The sequence below is a fragment of the Toxorhynchites rutilus genome, chromosome 2 (genome assembly GCF_029784135.1).
Source record: "Toxorhynchites rutilus septentrionalis strain SRP chromosome 2, ASM2978413v1, whole genome shotgun sequence".
Lineage (NCBI taxonomy): Eukaryota > Metazoa > Arthropoda > Insecta > Diptera > Culicidae > Toxorhynchites > Toxorhynchites rutilus.
The window spans coordinates 185,302,625-185,317,780 of record NC_073745.1 but is presented as its reverse complement, the minus strand read 5'-3'; the positions used below and the strand labels follow the sequence as shown (position 1 = coordinate 185,317,780).

At 40.0% G+C, this 15,156-nt stretch overlaps 2 protein-coding genes across 2 annotated transcripts; one reads left to right on the top strand and one right to left on the bottom strand.

The window, feature by feature from the left end:
- Positions 1-427: 427 nt before the first annotated feature.
- LOC129770274 (ras-related protein Rab-43) lies at positions 428-10,904 on the bottom strand. Its single transcript, XM_055772992.1, has 4 exons — positions 10,431-10,904; positions 1,496-1,580; positions 1,180-1,436; positions 428-1,116 (listed from the first exon to the last, which is right to left on the bottom strand). Exons 1-4 carry the CDS (start codon positions 10,641-10,643, stop codon positions 1,012-1,014), a joined length of 660 nt encoding a protein of 219 aa, XP_055628967.1. The 5' UTR covers positions 10,644-10,904; the 3' UTR covers positions 428-1,011.
- A 627-nt stretch (positions 10,905-11,531) lies between these two features.
- On the top strand, positions 11,532-13,089 carry LOC129766500 (uncharacterized). The gene is made up of 4 exons (XM_055767068.1): positions 11,532-11,635; positions 11,811-12,191; positions 12,235-12,736; positions 12,805-13,089. The coding sequence occupies exons 1-4, from the start codon at positions 11,532-11,534 to the stop codon at positions 13,087-13,089; spliced, it is 1,272 nt and encodes a 423-aa protein (XP_055623043.1).
- The last annotated feature ends 2,067 nt before the right edge of the window (positions 13,090-15,156 follow it).

Here is a 15,156-nt window from a genome sequence, read left to right as displayed (position 1 = left end):
AAAATGAAAATTTAACTTGCTCTGAAGTTTTCCGACGTTTTTCACTATACAGTGCGACAGCAGATGAAAATTTAATATCTTGTGAGTAATCGAGTAGATTTTGGTTGATATTACTGCATGGGAAGTGTGCGAAAACGATCATTTTCTTCACATAGTTTCGCGCAATTATTGATTTTCGGGCGAGGGGTGAGGGACGGAGATGAAAGAAATGAGCGCCATTGTGGTAGCCATTTGTGGCTAGCTTCCACCTTCACCTTAAACTACGTGTTTTCTTTGTCAAGTGTCCCTAATGTATATTTAGGACATGTTCGCAAATGCTCAAGCCCAACACTCAGAATAAATTTCGTTTCAATTTTTATTTATATAACCGAGTCCATATGGTCCTCTTTTCTTATGGGTGCGTGATGTTCGAAAAAAAGACTAGCAATAAAAAGTTTAGACAAGGTAGATTTATTTATTTTTTTTACTCTAAAACGGTTAAAATTTTGAGTAACAATTTAGTTTACGGATGATTGAGTTTAGACATTGACTCCATACAAAAGGGGGGTGATACCGAAAATGACCTTGATAGAAATATGAATATAAACGCTACATAGTGTTGGACAACGTTAACAAATTCGTATGATGGTTCTGGGTATTCAAAAAACAACCTATAGTGTAAAATAACCATTTTTGCCTCTCATTCCACCAGATATCAGCACTCCATATCACAATGACAGAAATAATATCATTTAAATATTAAGCTATTGCATAACGTAAGACGCATCATCTATCAAACGATAATTTCAGCACATTCCTCCATTTTTTACATCATTAACCGAAATAACGATCACGAGGACACACGATATTCATTGATGTACTAAGAAAATTATATCGTTTCTTAAGTTCGTATTTTAATCAATACATATTATCATACAAAAAAACTATATACACTTATATCTTCCGTACCAATATTCCACTAACACTAAGAGACTCAATAACTAACTTGAATTGTATAATTATAGGAGCTATTCACGTTCTGCTACACAAGCTACAATTACTAACTGAGAGGGTCATGCTATGCCCCAGTGTGATACCATCGGTATCGTCTTCTGATGCGATGTTATCATGTCGTCTCTGAAACAATAGAAAACGATATGAATGCATTTGCCTTTCTTGTCAATTGGTAACCAACCGTACCTTTAGCTCTGTGGCTAGAGTCATGAAGGCATCCTCGATATTTCTGTTATCTTTTGCCGAAGTTTCTGTAACGAACATAATCTCTGGTATATATTGGCACATCGTTTGCGCTTCAGCAAACTCCACTTCTCGTATCGCGTCCAAATCGCACTTGTTCCCGATGACGAATATCATCACGTTGGACGCCGTATATCGACGCACCTCGTCAATCCATCGTTGTAAATTCAAAAAGGAGGAACGTTTAGTGATATCGTATACTAAAAAAAAATCAAAATAGAGATATGTGAATTCCAAGAATGTGTATTTTTCGACAGACCTATAATAACCCCATTCGCGGATCGGTAGTAGCTTTGTGTGATTGTCCGAAAACGTTCTTGGCCAGCCGTGTCCCAAATTTGAAGCTATAATGACAATCGAATGTGATTAGAAGCTTAACACAGATTATTGAATTATCGATTCACTAGCTGACCGGCAAACTTCGTTTCGCCCAAAATGGATTTTGTTATCAATACCTTCAAACATTCACGTTTTCTTGCTAAGCGAACGTTCATAGATCTAATCGCAGAACTGTTCATTGATCGATCTTTTGATTGACCCTTTACAATTTCTATTAATTATAAATTTACCGGTACTTCTACCAAAACTCGTCATTATAATATCAACACAAGACACAATTCTCGTTCAAGATTTTTCAATCAGCTGCAAATAACATGTTTCTCCTTTACATGGAATACATATTTGATACAAAAAAGTATAACAATACTTAGATACTTAGTTCTTGAGTTATGCATAAATTTGTGTTTCATTTGTATGGCAGAAAATCAATGAATTATATTATTCAAATATTTAAAACACGTAGTCCCGACCCTTATCCAACTATAATAACATACAAACTGTTTTCAGCTAGTCGCGATTGATCATGACTATGAAATTTGGAATTAAGAGATATATTGACATAAAAAATGCAACCAAAATCAAAACAAAAGCCGAGACAAAGCCCAGACGAAAACCCAACGAACGTCTCCGTCAATTATTCATTTCTACAAATTTTGCCGGTCGTATTCGATGAACGGTCGCAGACGGGTCGTTACGTTGCCGGTGTATGTGAATGATTCCATAAGAATTGCATGGGAAAATAGTTGACGTAACGTAAGGTGACGTGGATGTTGTATGTGAATCGCACTTAAATCTGTCGAGTGCGGCTGCAGAAGCATTAGTGTAGATGAAATATCCGTACAAAAAATGTGGAAGTAATAATAATAATAATAATAATAATAATAATAATAATGAAGGTCCCGCCTCATTCCCCTACATAGGTTTGAGTTGGTCGATTGTCTAGTAGATAATTAATTAATACATAACCAGTTTTACAAATAAAACGAACTGATTTTATTTGCAGATATGGAATCACCTCTTTGTGATATCGGTATTTCACTTAGCTTCGTCTATTCAAAAGTTTCTTCGGACATGTTTGTAAGAAGTCACAGCAAATCTTTCAGTTCAGTCAAATCTCAAGAAGAAACGCTTGCTGTCCCGTCAAGCTATCCCATAGCATCTTCTGAGTTCACTGTAACCTGACTGCCAAAATTGTCAGACTATTAACTCTTCAGATCAATCGAACATTTGACCCGTTGGATGAAGTATCAATGACCTATATTCGTAGATGCTTCAAAATGTTCAGTTACTAAATTGAAGCGTTTCTAGGCACTATAGATTTTACCACATTGAGAATATACGAAAGTATTCAATGGCCAATTAGATGTGAATATGACTCCTAAGTTATTAACACATTGAGCCCAAATTTTTCTTGCAGCGCTTTCCATTCAGACCACATCAAAAGCATCTGCACAATATCAGTGTTGGTCCCAGCTCCCAAAGATACTTATTGTATAGATAGAAAATAATCAGAAATCCGACTAGAAAGTAATCACATTTTGTTAAATATCCGAAAACAAACCGTATATATTCTTATTTCGTAAGTAAGTCCCGATTTCCTACCAAAAAGCTCAACGGACCAAGGGAACGAGGCGGGCTTAACGTGTTAAGCTTATCGACATATTCAACAACCAATCCTTCAAAAATTATTGGTATAGTGTTTTGCTTGCCAATAAGCATTGCTTTAGTCTGTGAAGGGTTCACTGAAAGTAAGTTCATTGTCCGTTGCAAAATATTATCAAGTCATGATTGATATTTCTAACCAGTCTTCCATGTTTCACAAAAAACACTGCGTCCGGAATAAACATGTCCACGCTGCTGTTCATAGTTTTGTGTTTGAGTACAAACATGATTTTTTCGTACCTATGTTAGAAAATGTGACATGTTTGTATTCGTGGTATGTTTGGACATACGATGTTTAATCCCAATGTTTCACATGATGTTCGAACATGGTGTACAGTTTCTCTTGCATTTTCACCCCAAGCACCGGCAGTGCGTTGAGTAGAAGAAGCGAATCTGACACCACACCACCACCACTCAACGCGTGGTGTGTTGGTATTTTGACATGGAAAAAATGCTTTCCTTTCATGACAATGGATGCTTCGTCTAAAATATTAGACAAATAAAATAAACCTCTTTTTCTGTTCTGAACAAAATAAACATCAATTGATATGAGAGTTTTTCACAATCGATTTCATTATTCAGTGCACGCATCAATTTATATATTGAATTCATGTAACATTCGCTATTATTAGCTATTTGAACAAGTACTAAAATTGAATTATTCAGCAGTGACATGTTAGGCGTGACGCTAACCACTCGTCCACGGGAGCAACAATTTTGGCTGGATCTTTGAATACAAATGGCCAATACTGCTTGTTCGCGACGATCGCGACCCGAGCTATAAAACGAGCGGAGAAGAGGAGAAGAAGGGATGATGCAATCGCATGCACACATAGCATATGTAGTGCAGTGTAAGTGTAGCTTTTAGTTTTTTCCTTCATTCAGTTTGTGATAACATCGAGAAATTAATGTTGTGGTTTAGCCGCTGAAATTTCTCTGCTGGTTCTGCTGTGTGCCGCTGAAGGTTGCATTTAAAACTAATTTTGGGTATTTATTTTTTTGGTCAGCATTTGTACGACGTCGCCCGCTATGCAGTCGGTTCCCCAGACTTTAATTGCCAACATGCACGCAAAAAAATAGAAAGCTTCTTTCTATTCAGAGAGTGTTTTCTTTGAACGAAACCAAGGATTATTTAATCAGACTTGCAAAATGTGCATGAACGATCTATAAACGTTTACTTAGTCGCGGCAATACATAGACACACTCTTTACAGATACACGGGCCGAAGGTTGTGCAGTCCACAGATGATTCAACAAGAGCCAAAGGTTGTACCGCTTATTACAACTCTACATGAGCTGATGATTGCGCCGGCTAGTGATCATTCTATCCTGGATTCCTCGAGTCGAAAAAGACGCACCACGCTAGATATGGGGTGCAGACTAGGGGGCGTTGCTGATTAACGGTCAGCTGCATCCCAATAGGAAGTATCCCATGTCGGGCACACGTACAGAGCACTGAAGACTGCAACATCCCAATTATGAGAACACTTGTAATACTAACCTCGAGCCAACCGCGAGTAATCGATTACATATTACTAACATAGTTGTAAGCAAACATTATCAAAATTTTGAACTCCCGGCCCCGTTAGGCTGACGCCATTTGAGCCTTAATAAAAATATATGTTTTGGTGCATGAACTCATAGCCTCTTAGTTCGTGCAATTTTTGAAATGCGAACTAAATTTCAAGTTCTTTTCTGTGAAAAAGTATTCTATGAAGAAATGTTTTGGGATGAATAATTTCTTTCCGTGTATGAAAAGAAACGAAACGAAAGCAATGAATACTGCGACATCGGGTGATATGTTTGTACATGATGTTCTTGAATTATAAACATCAAGTTTGTTTTCAAATGTTTATGTTTGTTATGTTTATGTGTGTGTATCATGTGTGTTCGTGTTTGGGATAGACATTCAACACCAGCGAAAATCATGTTCGAATTCAAACAAGAACATGGAATTTTCACATCGCGTGGACATGTGTAAGTGTTTTTCGGAAGACTGTTTCTAACCATGTTCCCTAGATTAATCGAAACAGAAGTACACAAAAATATTTGGACGTCATCGGGATATGGATGGAGCAAAACTCAAGAGTGGAGGTTTTCATTGATAAAAGGCGAAAACATGAGTGTGCCTAAGATAGAACCCTGAGAAAGAAAAGGTTGATTGTCGTATGGGAAAATGCTAGTGAAACGTTGACGTAACGTACTCTCTAATATGAAGAGTCTTCATCAACTGGGACGCGAACCGTTCAGTATTATGGAAGTATAACTCTCAGTCGTGCATTTCCTGCCTGCGTTCAACAGTCGTCCCAGGCCTGTGCTTGGGCTTCCACCTGACCCAGCGTCCAGCCGTAATATCAGGAAAGTATCCATTTTTATCATCTTGTTCTCCACACTATGGATCTTCGCGTTACAGCGACCGTGTACCGTATAACCATAACACACCAGAACTACTAAAGGACAAAGTACTTATCTATTACCAGAATGTTGTAGGCATCAACACGCCTGTGGCGCAATACAGATTGGCTTGTTCAGACGCTTGTTACAACACCCATGCATTCACGGAAGCATGGTTAAAAAAAACCAGCACAGTCTCTAGGCAAATATTCAGCTCAGAGTTCAAAGTATATCGCACTGATCGGTCACGAGACACGATAGTTCAACACTCCTCCCCCCTCTCTAAAGGGGGGCTCTGGAAAGGAGAGGAGGCCCCATAAAAATAATACACATATTTCAACCAAACTTGACAATTGAAAATTTTCGGAAAACTCTGAAATGGAAATTGGATCGCCGAATGTGTTTATAAGAGCAAAACTTGAGAAAGGAATTGTCCGATTTAGGGCTGTCTACATTCTATCATATTTTCTGTATCAAACATGTATTCTATGTGACGGAGAAACATGTTATTTGCAAGTGAAAACAATCTAATATTATAATGTCGAGTTTTGGTAGAATTACTGAAATTTTGTAGTAAAAAATAATTTTAAAGGGTAGATTAGAATATCAATCAATGAACATTGCGATTGGACCCATGAACGTGCACTTAGTAAGAAAACGTGAAAGTGATAACAAAAGATAAATTTTGGCCGGGACGAAGTTTGCCGGGTCAGCCAGTAATGAACATAAAAAACCAAGAAATATTCTATAACGTGGACTTTTTTCATATTGATTTGTATTGGTAGATAGTACCATAAGTAATAACCGGTTACCTTCCTTCAAAATCAGGGTTATTTTCAATATAATACTGTCAAAAAAGTCCTGCGGTATTTCCGCGAGGTGTCGTTGTAAGCGCGTAGTTCTAGTTGTATTCATTGTATCGAGTCATACTACAGCTTGTTGGAAAGGTATTTTTGCGCGCTATAATATAGTCCTTGACAGTGTTTTGTTTGGTTAAGTCGTTCGTGAGTTATAGTGTCGCAAATATGGAGCAAAATAAAGAGAAAATCCGACATATTTTACAGTACTACTATGACAAAGGCAAAAATGCATCTCAAGCTGCCAATAAAATTTGTGCAGTTTATGGACCCGATACAGTTTCCATTTCCACCGCACAACGATGGTTTCAACGTTTTCGTTCTGGTGTAGAGGTCGTCGAAGATGCGCCACGCTCCGGAAGGCCTGTCGTCGAAAATTGCGACAAAATCGCTGAACTAGCCGAGAAAGACCGGCATAGTAGCAGCCGTAGCATCTTCCAAGAGCTGGGGATAAGTCATCAAACCGTTATTAACCATTTGAAGAAGCTTGGATTCACAAAGAAGCTCGATGTATGGGTGCCACACACGTTGACGCAAAAAAAAACATCTTTGACCGTATCGACGCATGTGAATCGCTGCTGAATCGCAACAAAATCGACCCGTTTCTGAAGCGGATGGTGACTGGCGATGAAAAGTGGGTCACTTACGACAACGTGAAGCGCAAACGGTCGTGGTCGAAGCCCGCTGAAGCGGCTCAGACGGTGGCCAAGCCCTCATTAACGGCCAGGAAGGTTCTGCTGTGTGTTTGGTGGGATTGTCAAGGAATAATCTATTATGAGCTGCTTCCCTATGGCCAAACGCTCAATTCGGACCTGTACTGCCAACAACTGGACCGCTTGAAGGTAGCACTCATGAAGAAGAGGCCATCTTTGATAAACAGAGGCCGCATTGTCTTCCATCAGGACAACGCCAGGCCACACACTTCTTTGGTGACGCGCCAGAAGCTCCGGGAGCTCGGATGGAAGGTTCTTTTGCATCCACCGTATAGTCCGAACCTTGCACCAAGTGACTACCACCTGTTTTTGTCCATGGCGAACGAGCTAGGTAGTCAGAAGTTAGCCACAAAAGAGGCCTGTGAAAATTGGCTATCCGAGTTTTTTGCCAATAAGGAAGCGAGCTTCTATAACAGGGGTGTTATGAAGTTGGCATCTCGTTGGGAACAAGTCATCGAACAAAACGGCGCGTATTTGACTTTAAACAGATGATTGTAACTAATTTTATGAACAAATGAAAATTCAAAAAAAATACCGCAGGACTTTTTTGACAGCCTAATATATAGGGTTGGGGAAAAAGAAATGTCGTATTTCTGATCGAAATTTGACGCTTTATTTAACATACTTAAAATTATCCAATTGAGGTCAAATATGCGCTGTTTTGTTCGCAAACTTGTTGCCATTTAGAAGGCAACTTCATTATTCCTCCCTTATAAAACCCTCCCCTCATATTTGCAAAAAACTCAACCAGTTTTCGCAAGCTTCTATTGAGGCCCACTTATTATCACCAAGAGCGTTTTGCATGGACCGGAAGAGATGATAATCACTTGGAGCCAGGTCCGGACTATACGGTCGGTGCAATAGGACATCCTATCCGAGCTCCCGTAGCTTCTGGCGAGTCATCAAAGATGTGTGAGGCCGAGCGTTGTCCTGGTGGAAAACAACACAACTTTTTTTGGAATCCAATCTTTTGCAAATTGTTCCAAACGGTTTTATGGTCTATACCCAGTTCCTGGCCAATCGAGCGAGTGCTTACATGCCGGTCTACGATGATTGGTCTACCAGTACGGGGTGTATCTTCGACAGCCACTACACCAGAACTTTATCGATCAAACCAACGCTGTGCTGTGCGAATCGTTACAGTATCAGGTCCATAAACTACACGATTTTTTTCGGCTGCCTTCGTTGCAGTTTTACCACGCAGGTAGTGAAAACGTAAAATATGGCGAATTCCTTGCTTGGTGGACTCCATCTTTGACGCGCTATAACTTGAGACTGAAAAGGACAATCACAACACTGTTAAAGCGACACTTGTAGCACAGATTGTCGTCTTTAAATATATAGCCGTATAGTATGACCCGATGCGATAAGTACAACACAAGATATGTTTGAGTGTTGTCATATATTGACAATATACGACATTTCTTTTTCCCCAACCCAATACTTGTCATGGTCATGGGTATCACCCATCTAAGGGTGATAAATTACATTTGGTATTACAAATTACAAAAGCGGAATAACCGATCTATTCATGGCACAAAAATTTACGTTCCGAAAAAAAATTACGTTCCCACTCGTTTCTGAATATTCCGGCATCTCGTACAAGCTATGGTGCAAATGAACCACTGAGCAGCATGTGTAAAATCTTCAACAAATGATATTACATATTTGACTTTAATCATTCTCGTGCTAAACTTAAATATATGTTTAATGTTATATTATCACCATCGTATAACTTGTTTGTAATAATGTAATAATGTTTGTGTTATGAATAAGCTAGTTTAAGTAAATTTTATTTGTTGTTTGGTATGTAACCTGTTAATACGAGCGATTTTGTGCTCGTATCATTAGAGCACAAAACGAGAGATTTTGTTTTGCTCATATCATTTTTGCAAGTTTAATGTGATTAATTACAGCCGAATCTCACAAATAAATGTTTTGAAAAAAACAACAAAGTTTATCAAGAATTTCTGGGTAGGAAATAGCAAAATAACGCTACCCTAAGCTTTGTTTGATATCCGAAACGGTACATAACTTTACAAAAAGCTACACGTATTTCAGGCGCAGGTATTATTTTGTGAAAAACCCGAAATCGTTGAAAAGAAATGACAAGAAATTGCTAGTTTCTCCAGTATGAGTTGTGTATATGTGAATTACTTAACGAATAATCCGAATTTTGAATGGAATAATATCGGTGGAAGGGACGATTGACAAAATCTAACCATTTGTTCCAAACAGTAATTTTTCGGCGAAACCAAAACAAAATCAATGCTATTGCCGATGCATATTACAGTTTTAAGAATTTGTTTAGATAACCGGGAGATATTCTATTCGAAAAAAAAAGCTTAATGCCAAACAACTGCCGATTGCTGTCTGGAAGTCATTTTTCTGCGACTATCTCAATCTCGTTATTAGTAGCTACGCCAAAATTATGTACATATACAATTTAGAACAGGTCTACATCCAATCTCTATTGAGCCATCTTTCTTTTCTTTCATGGACAAGGATACACAAAAAAGTTTCAACCTTTCGTCGTCAATAAAAGCCAGCAGCTTTAGGATGGTGAATCATCAGCGCAATACGCGTAGTCGAATGCACACATCCTAAATCACTTCCTGTGCTGCACCAATTACGTTATACAAAAGTCCTTGACTAAACCATAAGAAAATGTGAAAAAAAAATCGAGAAGGTCAGTGATCCAGTTGCGTGAGATCCATGGACAGAAGTTGCATTGAATGTTGTTTTGAAAACATATTTCACTTTCCACACTTCTCTATCGGTCGCATCCTATGAAAAACTTAAATTTGGCGCAACCGAAAGTAATATTTGCGCCAAGCAAAACCGGAGCGAAAAGCTGAATGCTCCTTCTCTGCGCCTGATTTCACTGCTTATTGTATCGAAGCAGCAATTTTGCTTTATGTGCAAAATATTGGTCACGCGTAAAGCAAATAGGCACAAAAAGAAGGAAAGATAATTTTATCACTAAATGACAAATTCATCTTCACTATTTCTACAAAGTGGTTGATTGCAAGCATTCTGTCAAAAATTACAAATATAATACTCAATAGGTTTCTCTCGTGACCCAAAAATGTACATGACAAACTGTATTCTCATGCTAATTAATTATTGCGCCACAAGCGTGCATGATACGTATCAACTAATGACCAAAGCATAACTCTTCCCCCCAGAATACTCGTGTGAAGTTATGATAATAGATGTGTCATGCATACCTTAACTTTTTTGCCATCCACTGTTACTGCCTTCATCGAGAAATCCACTCCGATTGTGTTGCCATGGCTCTCGATGAAATTTCCTGATTTAAAGCGCTGTACAATGCAAGTTTTCCCTGTTCCACAGTCTCCAATCAGAACGATTTTGAACAAAAAATCGAAGCTTTCTTCATTACTGATGGACATCAACGTTGTTGGATTACGGACAGACATCTTAGTCAGGTGTCATTAATGTCCTATTGCCTAATGTTTTGAGTTCCTGCTCCGTTTCCAATGCTCTGCGCGTAAAGCAGGCGTTCCGATCCAGGGTTTCAGAAACGATCAACACTTGTCCTTAGCAAATTGCCATGATATATGTTCGATTTGCAACTCTTTTCTGTCTAACTTGCACAACATCTGTTGTTTTCTTTTAGAATTGAAATACTGACACGAACTATGCTGACAGAGAAGTGCTCATCTAATGTATTTTTATGTGGATGATTTTTGACGTTTAGTGATTGCACAAACATCGAATCAGTGTATTGTATACCGAGGTGGAGCAGTAGGGGAGTATATTTGGCGATGGAAGAAAAATAGTGTCGTCACAAATCACATTGAACAGTAAGATTCTATGCAAGAAACAGATGTTAAAAATACTAGCAACTTCATGCTATTTTTTGACTAAATGCTCGTACAACCACTAAAAAGCTGCCCCCGCAGACTGCAGACTGACTTGTCGCCCAATAGTTCGGTCGGCTTCTTAATCAGTACGGAGAGGTATGCATGTGCGCACATTACAACGATTCAGTTGGGTCGGTTTTTGCACCAGTAGGCCGATCCGACCACTGTCGGCTGAAAAAAAATCTGTAGTGTGCGGGGGCTCTTATTTGCACTATTTAGGCGGTCAAAAGGCCCAAAGAACAGTCTTGGTTCTCGAAAGGAGTAGCTGTTTCGGATAATCGCAGAATGATTATCGCATGACAAAAACCGACTCTGTTTGTTCTCTGGAAACTCTGGGGCACAAGAATGAAACACAAAAATGTTACATTCGCTTGTCTTTCACGACGTTATTCTGGTAATTGGTAAATGTAACTTACAGCGGTATTCCGATCCAAAACCGGAATGGACGTTTTCATGCGGAAGGGTCAGTCGAGGTCGGCAGAGTCAGAGCAGCAGGCAATCATGCAGAAGGAGAAGGTTATCCGGCTACCGGCGAAGACGATGAGGTATGGCGGTTCCTTGCCAGCTTTCAAGGCCGATAGAACTTTCGAAGTAGCTCCCTAATGAAGGTTATCCTCTATGTGAATGACATACTTCCTCTATGTAAATGACATACTTCTAATATCCGATGCTTGCCTGCGGGCTAATTCAAGTGAATTATTTTTCAAACGCGAATGATAGATTGCTTGATTTAGCCTTCAGCAGTGAACCAGATGATGTTAACCTTATCGAGCCTTCAACTCCAGTACTGGAGAAAAACGAACATCTCAGGCCGTTCATCATCAAACTGGACGCTCAAAGCAATTCGATCGTCACGTCTGATTCCGAATCTTCTCCACAACCGAATTTCAGGCTGTGTGACTATGGCTCATTGAACAACGACTTGTCTATTATCGACTGGCAACAAATTCTAACCGGAGACTCCGTGGATGCCTTGGCTGATCGTATGTATGCCAAATTATACGAAATCATTTACGCATGTGCCCCTATCCAAAGTGGCGAGGCGTACTTCATGGCAACCCTGGAGGAGTTCTCAATTACGAAATTTACGGAATGTACTGCGTAAGTCGCGCAAACGTTATCTGAATACCCGAACAACCGACAGTAAAAACAGTCTCAGAATAATCGAACTGCAGTATAACGAACTCCTAAAATCATGCCACAAGGAATACGTGAAACGAACGGAAGCAAACCTGAAGCGAAACCCGTTGGAATTCTGGAAGTTCGTAAAATCACAGCGATCAGGTAACCGCATTCCGGAAACAGTGATATTCAATGGGATCACTGCTAGCACCCCTCTTGAAGTTGCTAACCTTTTCGCGAAGTTCTTCAATTCGGTCTACAACATAAATTCTCCACCTCTTAGCCCAATGAGTTTCAGTCGCATACAGGGATATGACTTCAATATAACAACGCTGCAGTTCTCACCACACGACGTCATGAAAGTGTTGGTCGACATGGATGCATCAAAAGGTCCTGGAGCAGATGGCATTCCTCCGTCCCTTTTGAAATATTGTGCAAGTTTGCTTGCTTCACCGATTTCCTGTCTGTTTAATCGTTCGTTGAGCGAAAGATCCTTTCCCAGCGTGTGGAAGATAACCACGATCGTAACAATTCACAAAGCAGGGAATCGGAATCAAGTTGAGAATTATCGTAGAATATCGCTTCTCTGCAGCATGGACAAGTTTTTGAAACTCTTGTCCACAACGCCCTTTACAACGTGGTTCATCCTGTAATATCGGAGTTGCAACACGGGTTCGTCCAGCAGCGATCTACTACCACAAATTTTATGTGCTACACTAATATACTATTCCGTGAGGTTGAATCCCGTAGGCAGGTCGATTCCATCTACATCGACTTTTCGAAAGCATTCGACACCGTCCCACATCAATATGCAATCGCAGAATTAAAAGCCGTGGGATATCCACCCTGGCTGGTTGAGTGGTTTTATCCTACTTAATGGACCGTCAGTTCTCCGTGTCGGTTAACTCCACTCGTTCTGCGACTTTCAAAATCACATCTGAAGTACCACAAGGAAGCGTGCTTGGACCGCTTTTGTTTGTTCTTTTCGTCAACGACTTGTGTCCCCGTTTATCATCTTTTAAACAAATGTTCGCCGACGACCTGAAGATGTTCCGCGTTATTGTGACTAAACTCGACTGCTTAAAAAATTAAATGACAATCCACAAAGAAACCAATTGCAAGCTTCAACAACAAAGAAAGTGCAATATGCCCTATAATTCTAACGTTGATAATAACTGGCATATCGTGATTCTAGAGGTCTTTCAGGAATTCGACTACAGGCTGCTCATTCGTTTTGTTCAAAGTTTTTACATTTCCCTTTATTCTGGCCTGCGAGTGACGTAACTGAACATTTTTGTTTCACAATAGTGAAGTATTTTGTAACTAATCTCCATTTCAGCGATGCAGCCTTTAACCCTTTCGTGTACAGCGTCGAACCACGCTCGTGGCGATTAGACTGTGCCAGAAAGTACAACATCGAACCTCACTCGTTGATAGGGCAGGATCGTGATTTCCGGCGGATAATTTATCCCAGGAACCACACTCGGATCACCGATACAAAAACCGAACTTAATGACAACGACTTTAATTTGCGATCTTTATTCCTCGAATGTTGGATTAAGAAGAAGGTTGTTTCGTAATCTACTGGCTGTTTACCCTACGTTGTGTTAATACAATGCAGTACCAGAGCTGTCAACAGTGGGCAACAACAGTCTTGAGAACTGTCACTCGTTGTGTATTGATGTGAAATGCTTACATAGCTTTAGGCGTATGATATTCGTGTGACTGCATCGAACGATACCATACAACACAAATTGGTAATTTTACGTTGTTTCTCTTAAATTTTCAATGAACTTCAAAAAAATGAATTGTTATGATTTTGATAAATTGTTACGTACCAATGAATTGTTCGTTTTTATTTCTAAACTATATAACGTAACTAGTTTACAACATAAATTTTTCGTCTTTTTTCCGCTATCCGCGATTGTCGTTACCCATGATAGCCTTGCCAGACTATTCCGCAGATAATCGGGGTTCTACTGCTTTTGATACGGTAACTGACCCTTTGGGGCTTCATAGCGGATACCTTAGTATTAGGTATCAGGGTAATTAAAAGAGGCGTCTAACCACCCGAAATGATTACCTACAAGTATTGCGCAACGCAGAGTGGTTTAGGGTTTAGTGTAATGCATAGATACGAATGGCAACATCTTAAAGTCTCTATAATTCAATACAACCACATGGTGACCGCTTCGATGACGAGACTGTGCTCAACCTTACGTTCCACCAAACATGGTCAACGCTCCGTCTATTGAACAATCACCCTCTCAAGACACACATAGGTACGCGAAATATACCACAGAGAAATGAAAAAACGCTAGCAACAGCATGTGATATAACAATGCCAAGAAAAAGGGAACCCAGGTATAAGCGACCTCCAGCCTATTGGTGGAGCGAGGCACTTGGCGTGCTTCGGGCCAACTGCCTTAGCGCCAGAAGACGTTTCCAACGGTCAAGCATAGACACCAGAGAAGAGCGGAGAGTGGAATTCAGAGAGGCTAGATCCACTCTTAAACGGGCGATTAAGCGGAGCAAATCTAATTGCTTCAGGGAGTTAAGTCGTGACGTGGACGTCAATCCATGGGGCAATGCTTACCGAATGGTGATGGCGAAGCTCAGGGGCCCAACGACACCTTCCGAAATGTGTCCCGAAAAATTAAAAATTATCGTGGAATGGTTATTTCCGCAGCACGACCCAACGACCTAGCCACCCACGCCATATGGAGAGGATGAGGATAGCATCGAACGCAGAGAGGTGACGAACGATGAGCTAGTTGCAGCTATCAAACGCCTAAAAACGAAGAAAGCGCGTGGCCCAGATGGAATCCCCAACGTAGCTTTAAAAGCGGCAGTCCTAGCATTCCCTGATATGTTCAGGACAGCCATGCAGAAGTGTCTAGACGAATGCTACTTTCCGGATCGATGGAAGGTACAACAGCTAGTA

Coding starts and splice junctions, on each gene's coding strand:
- LOC129770274 (XM_055772992.1), bottom strand. CDS start 10,643: ATGTCTGTCCGTAATCCAACAACGTTGATGTCCATCAGTAATGAAGAA. Junction 1,437..1,495: donor CGCGAATGGGGTTATTATAG/GTCTGTCGAAAA, acceptor ATTTTTTTTTAG/TATACGATATCACTAAACGT. Junction 1,117..1,179: donor CTCTAGCCACAGAGCTAAAG/GTACGGTTGGTT, acceptor CTATTGTTTCAG/AGACGACATGATAACATCGC.
- LOC129766500 (XM_055767068.1), top strand. CDS start 11,532: ATGGACGTTTTCATGCGGAAGGGTCAGTCGAGGTCGGCAGAGTCAGAG. Junction 11,636..11,810: donor CTACCGGCGAAGACGATGAG/GTATGGCGGTTC, acceptor CGCGAATGATAG/ATTGCTTGATTTAGCCTTCA. Junction 12,192..12,234: donor AAATTTACGGAATGTACTGC/GTAAGTCGCGCA, acceptor AACAACCGACAG/TAAAAACAGTCTCAGAATAA.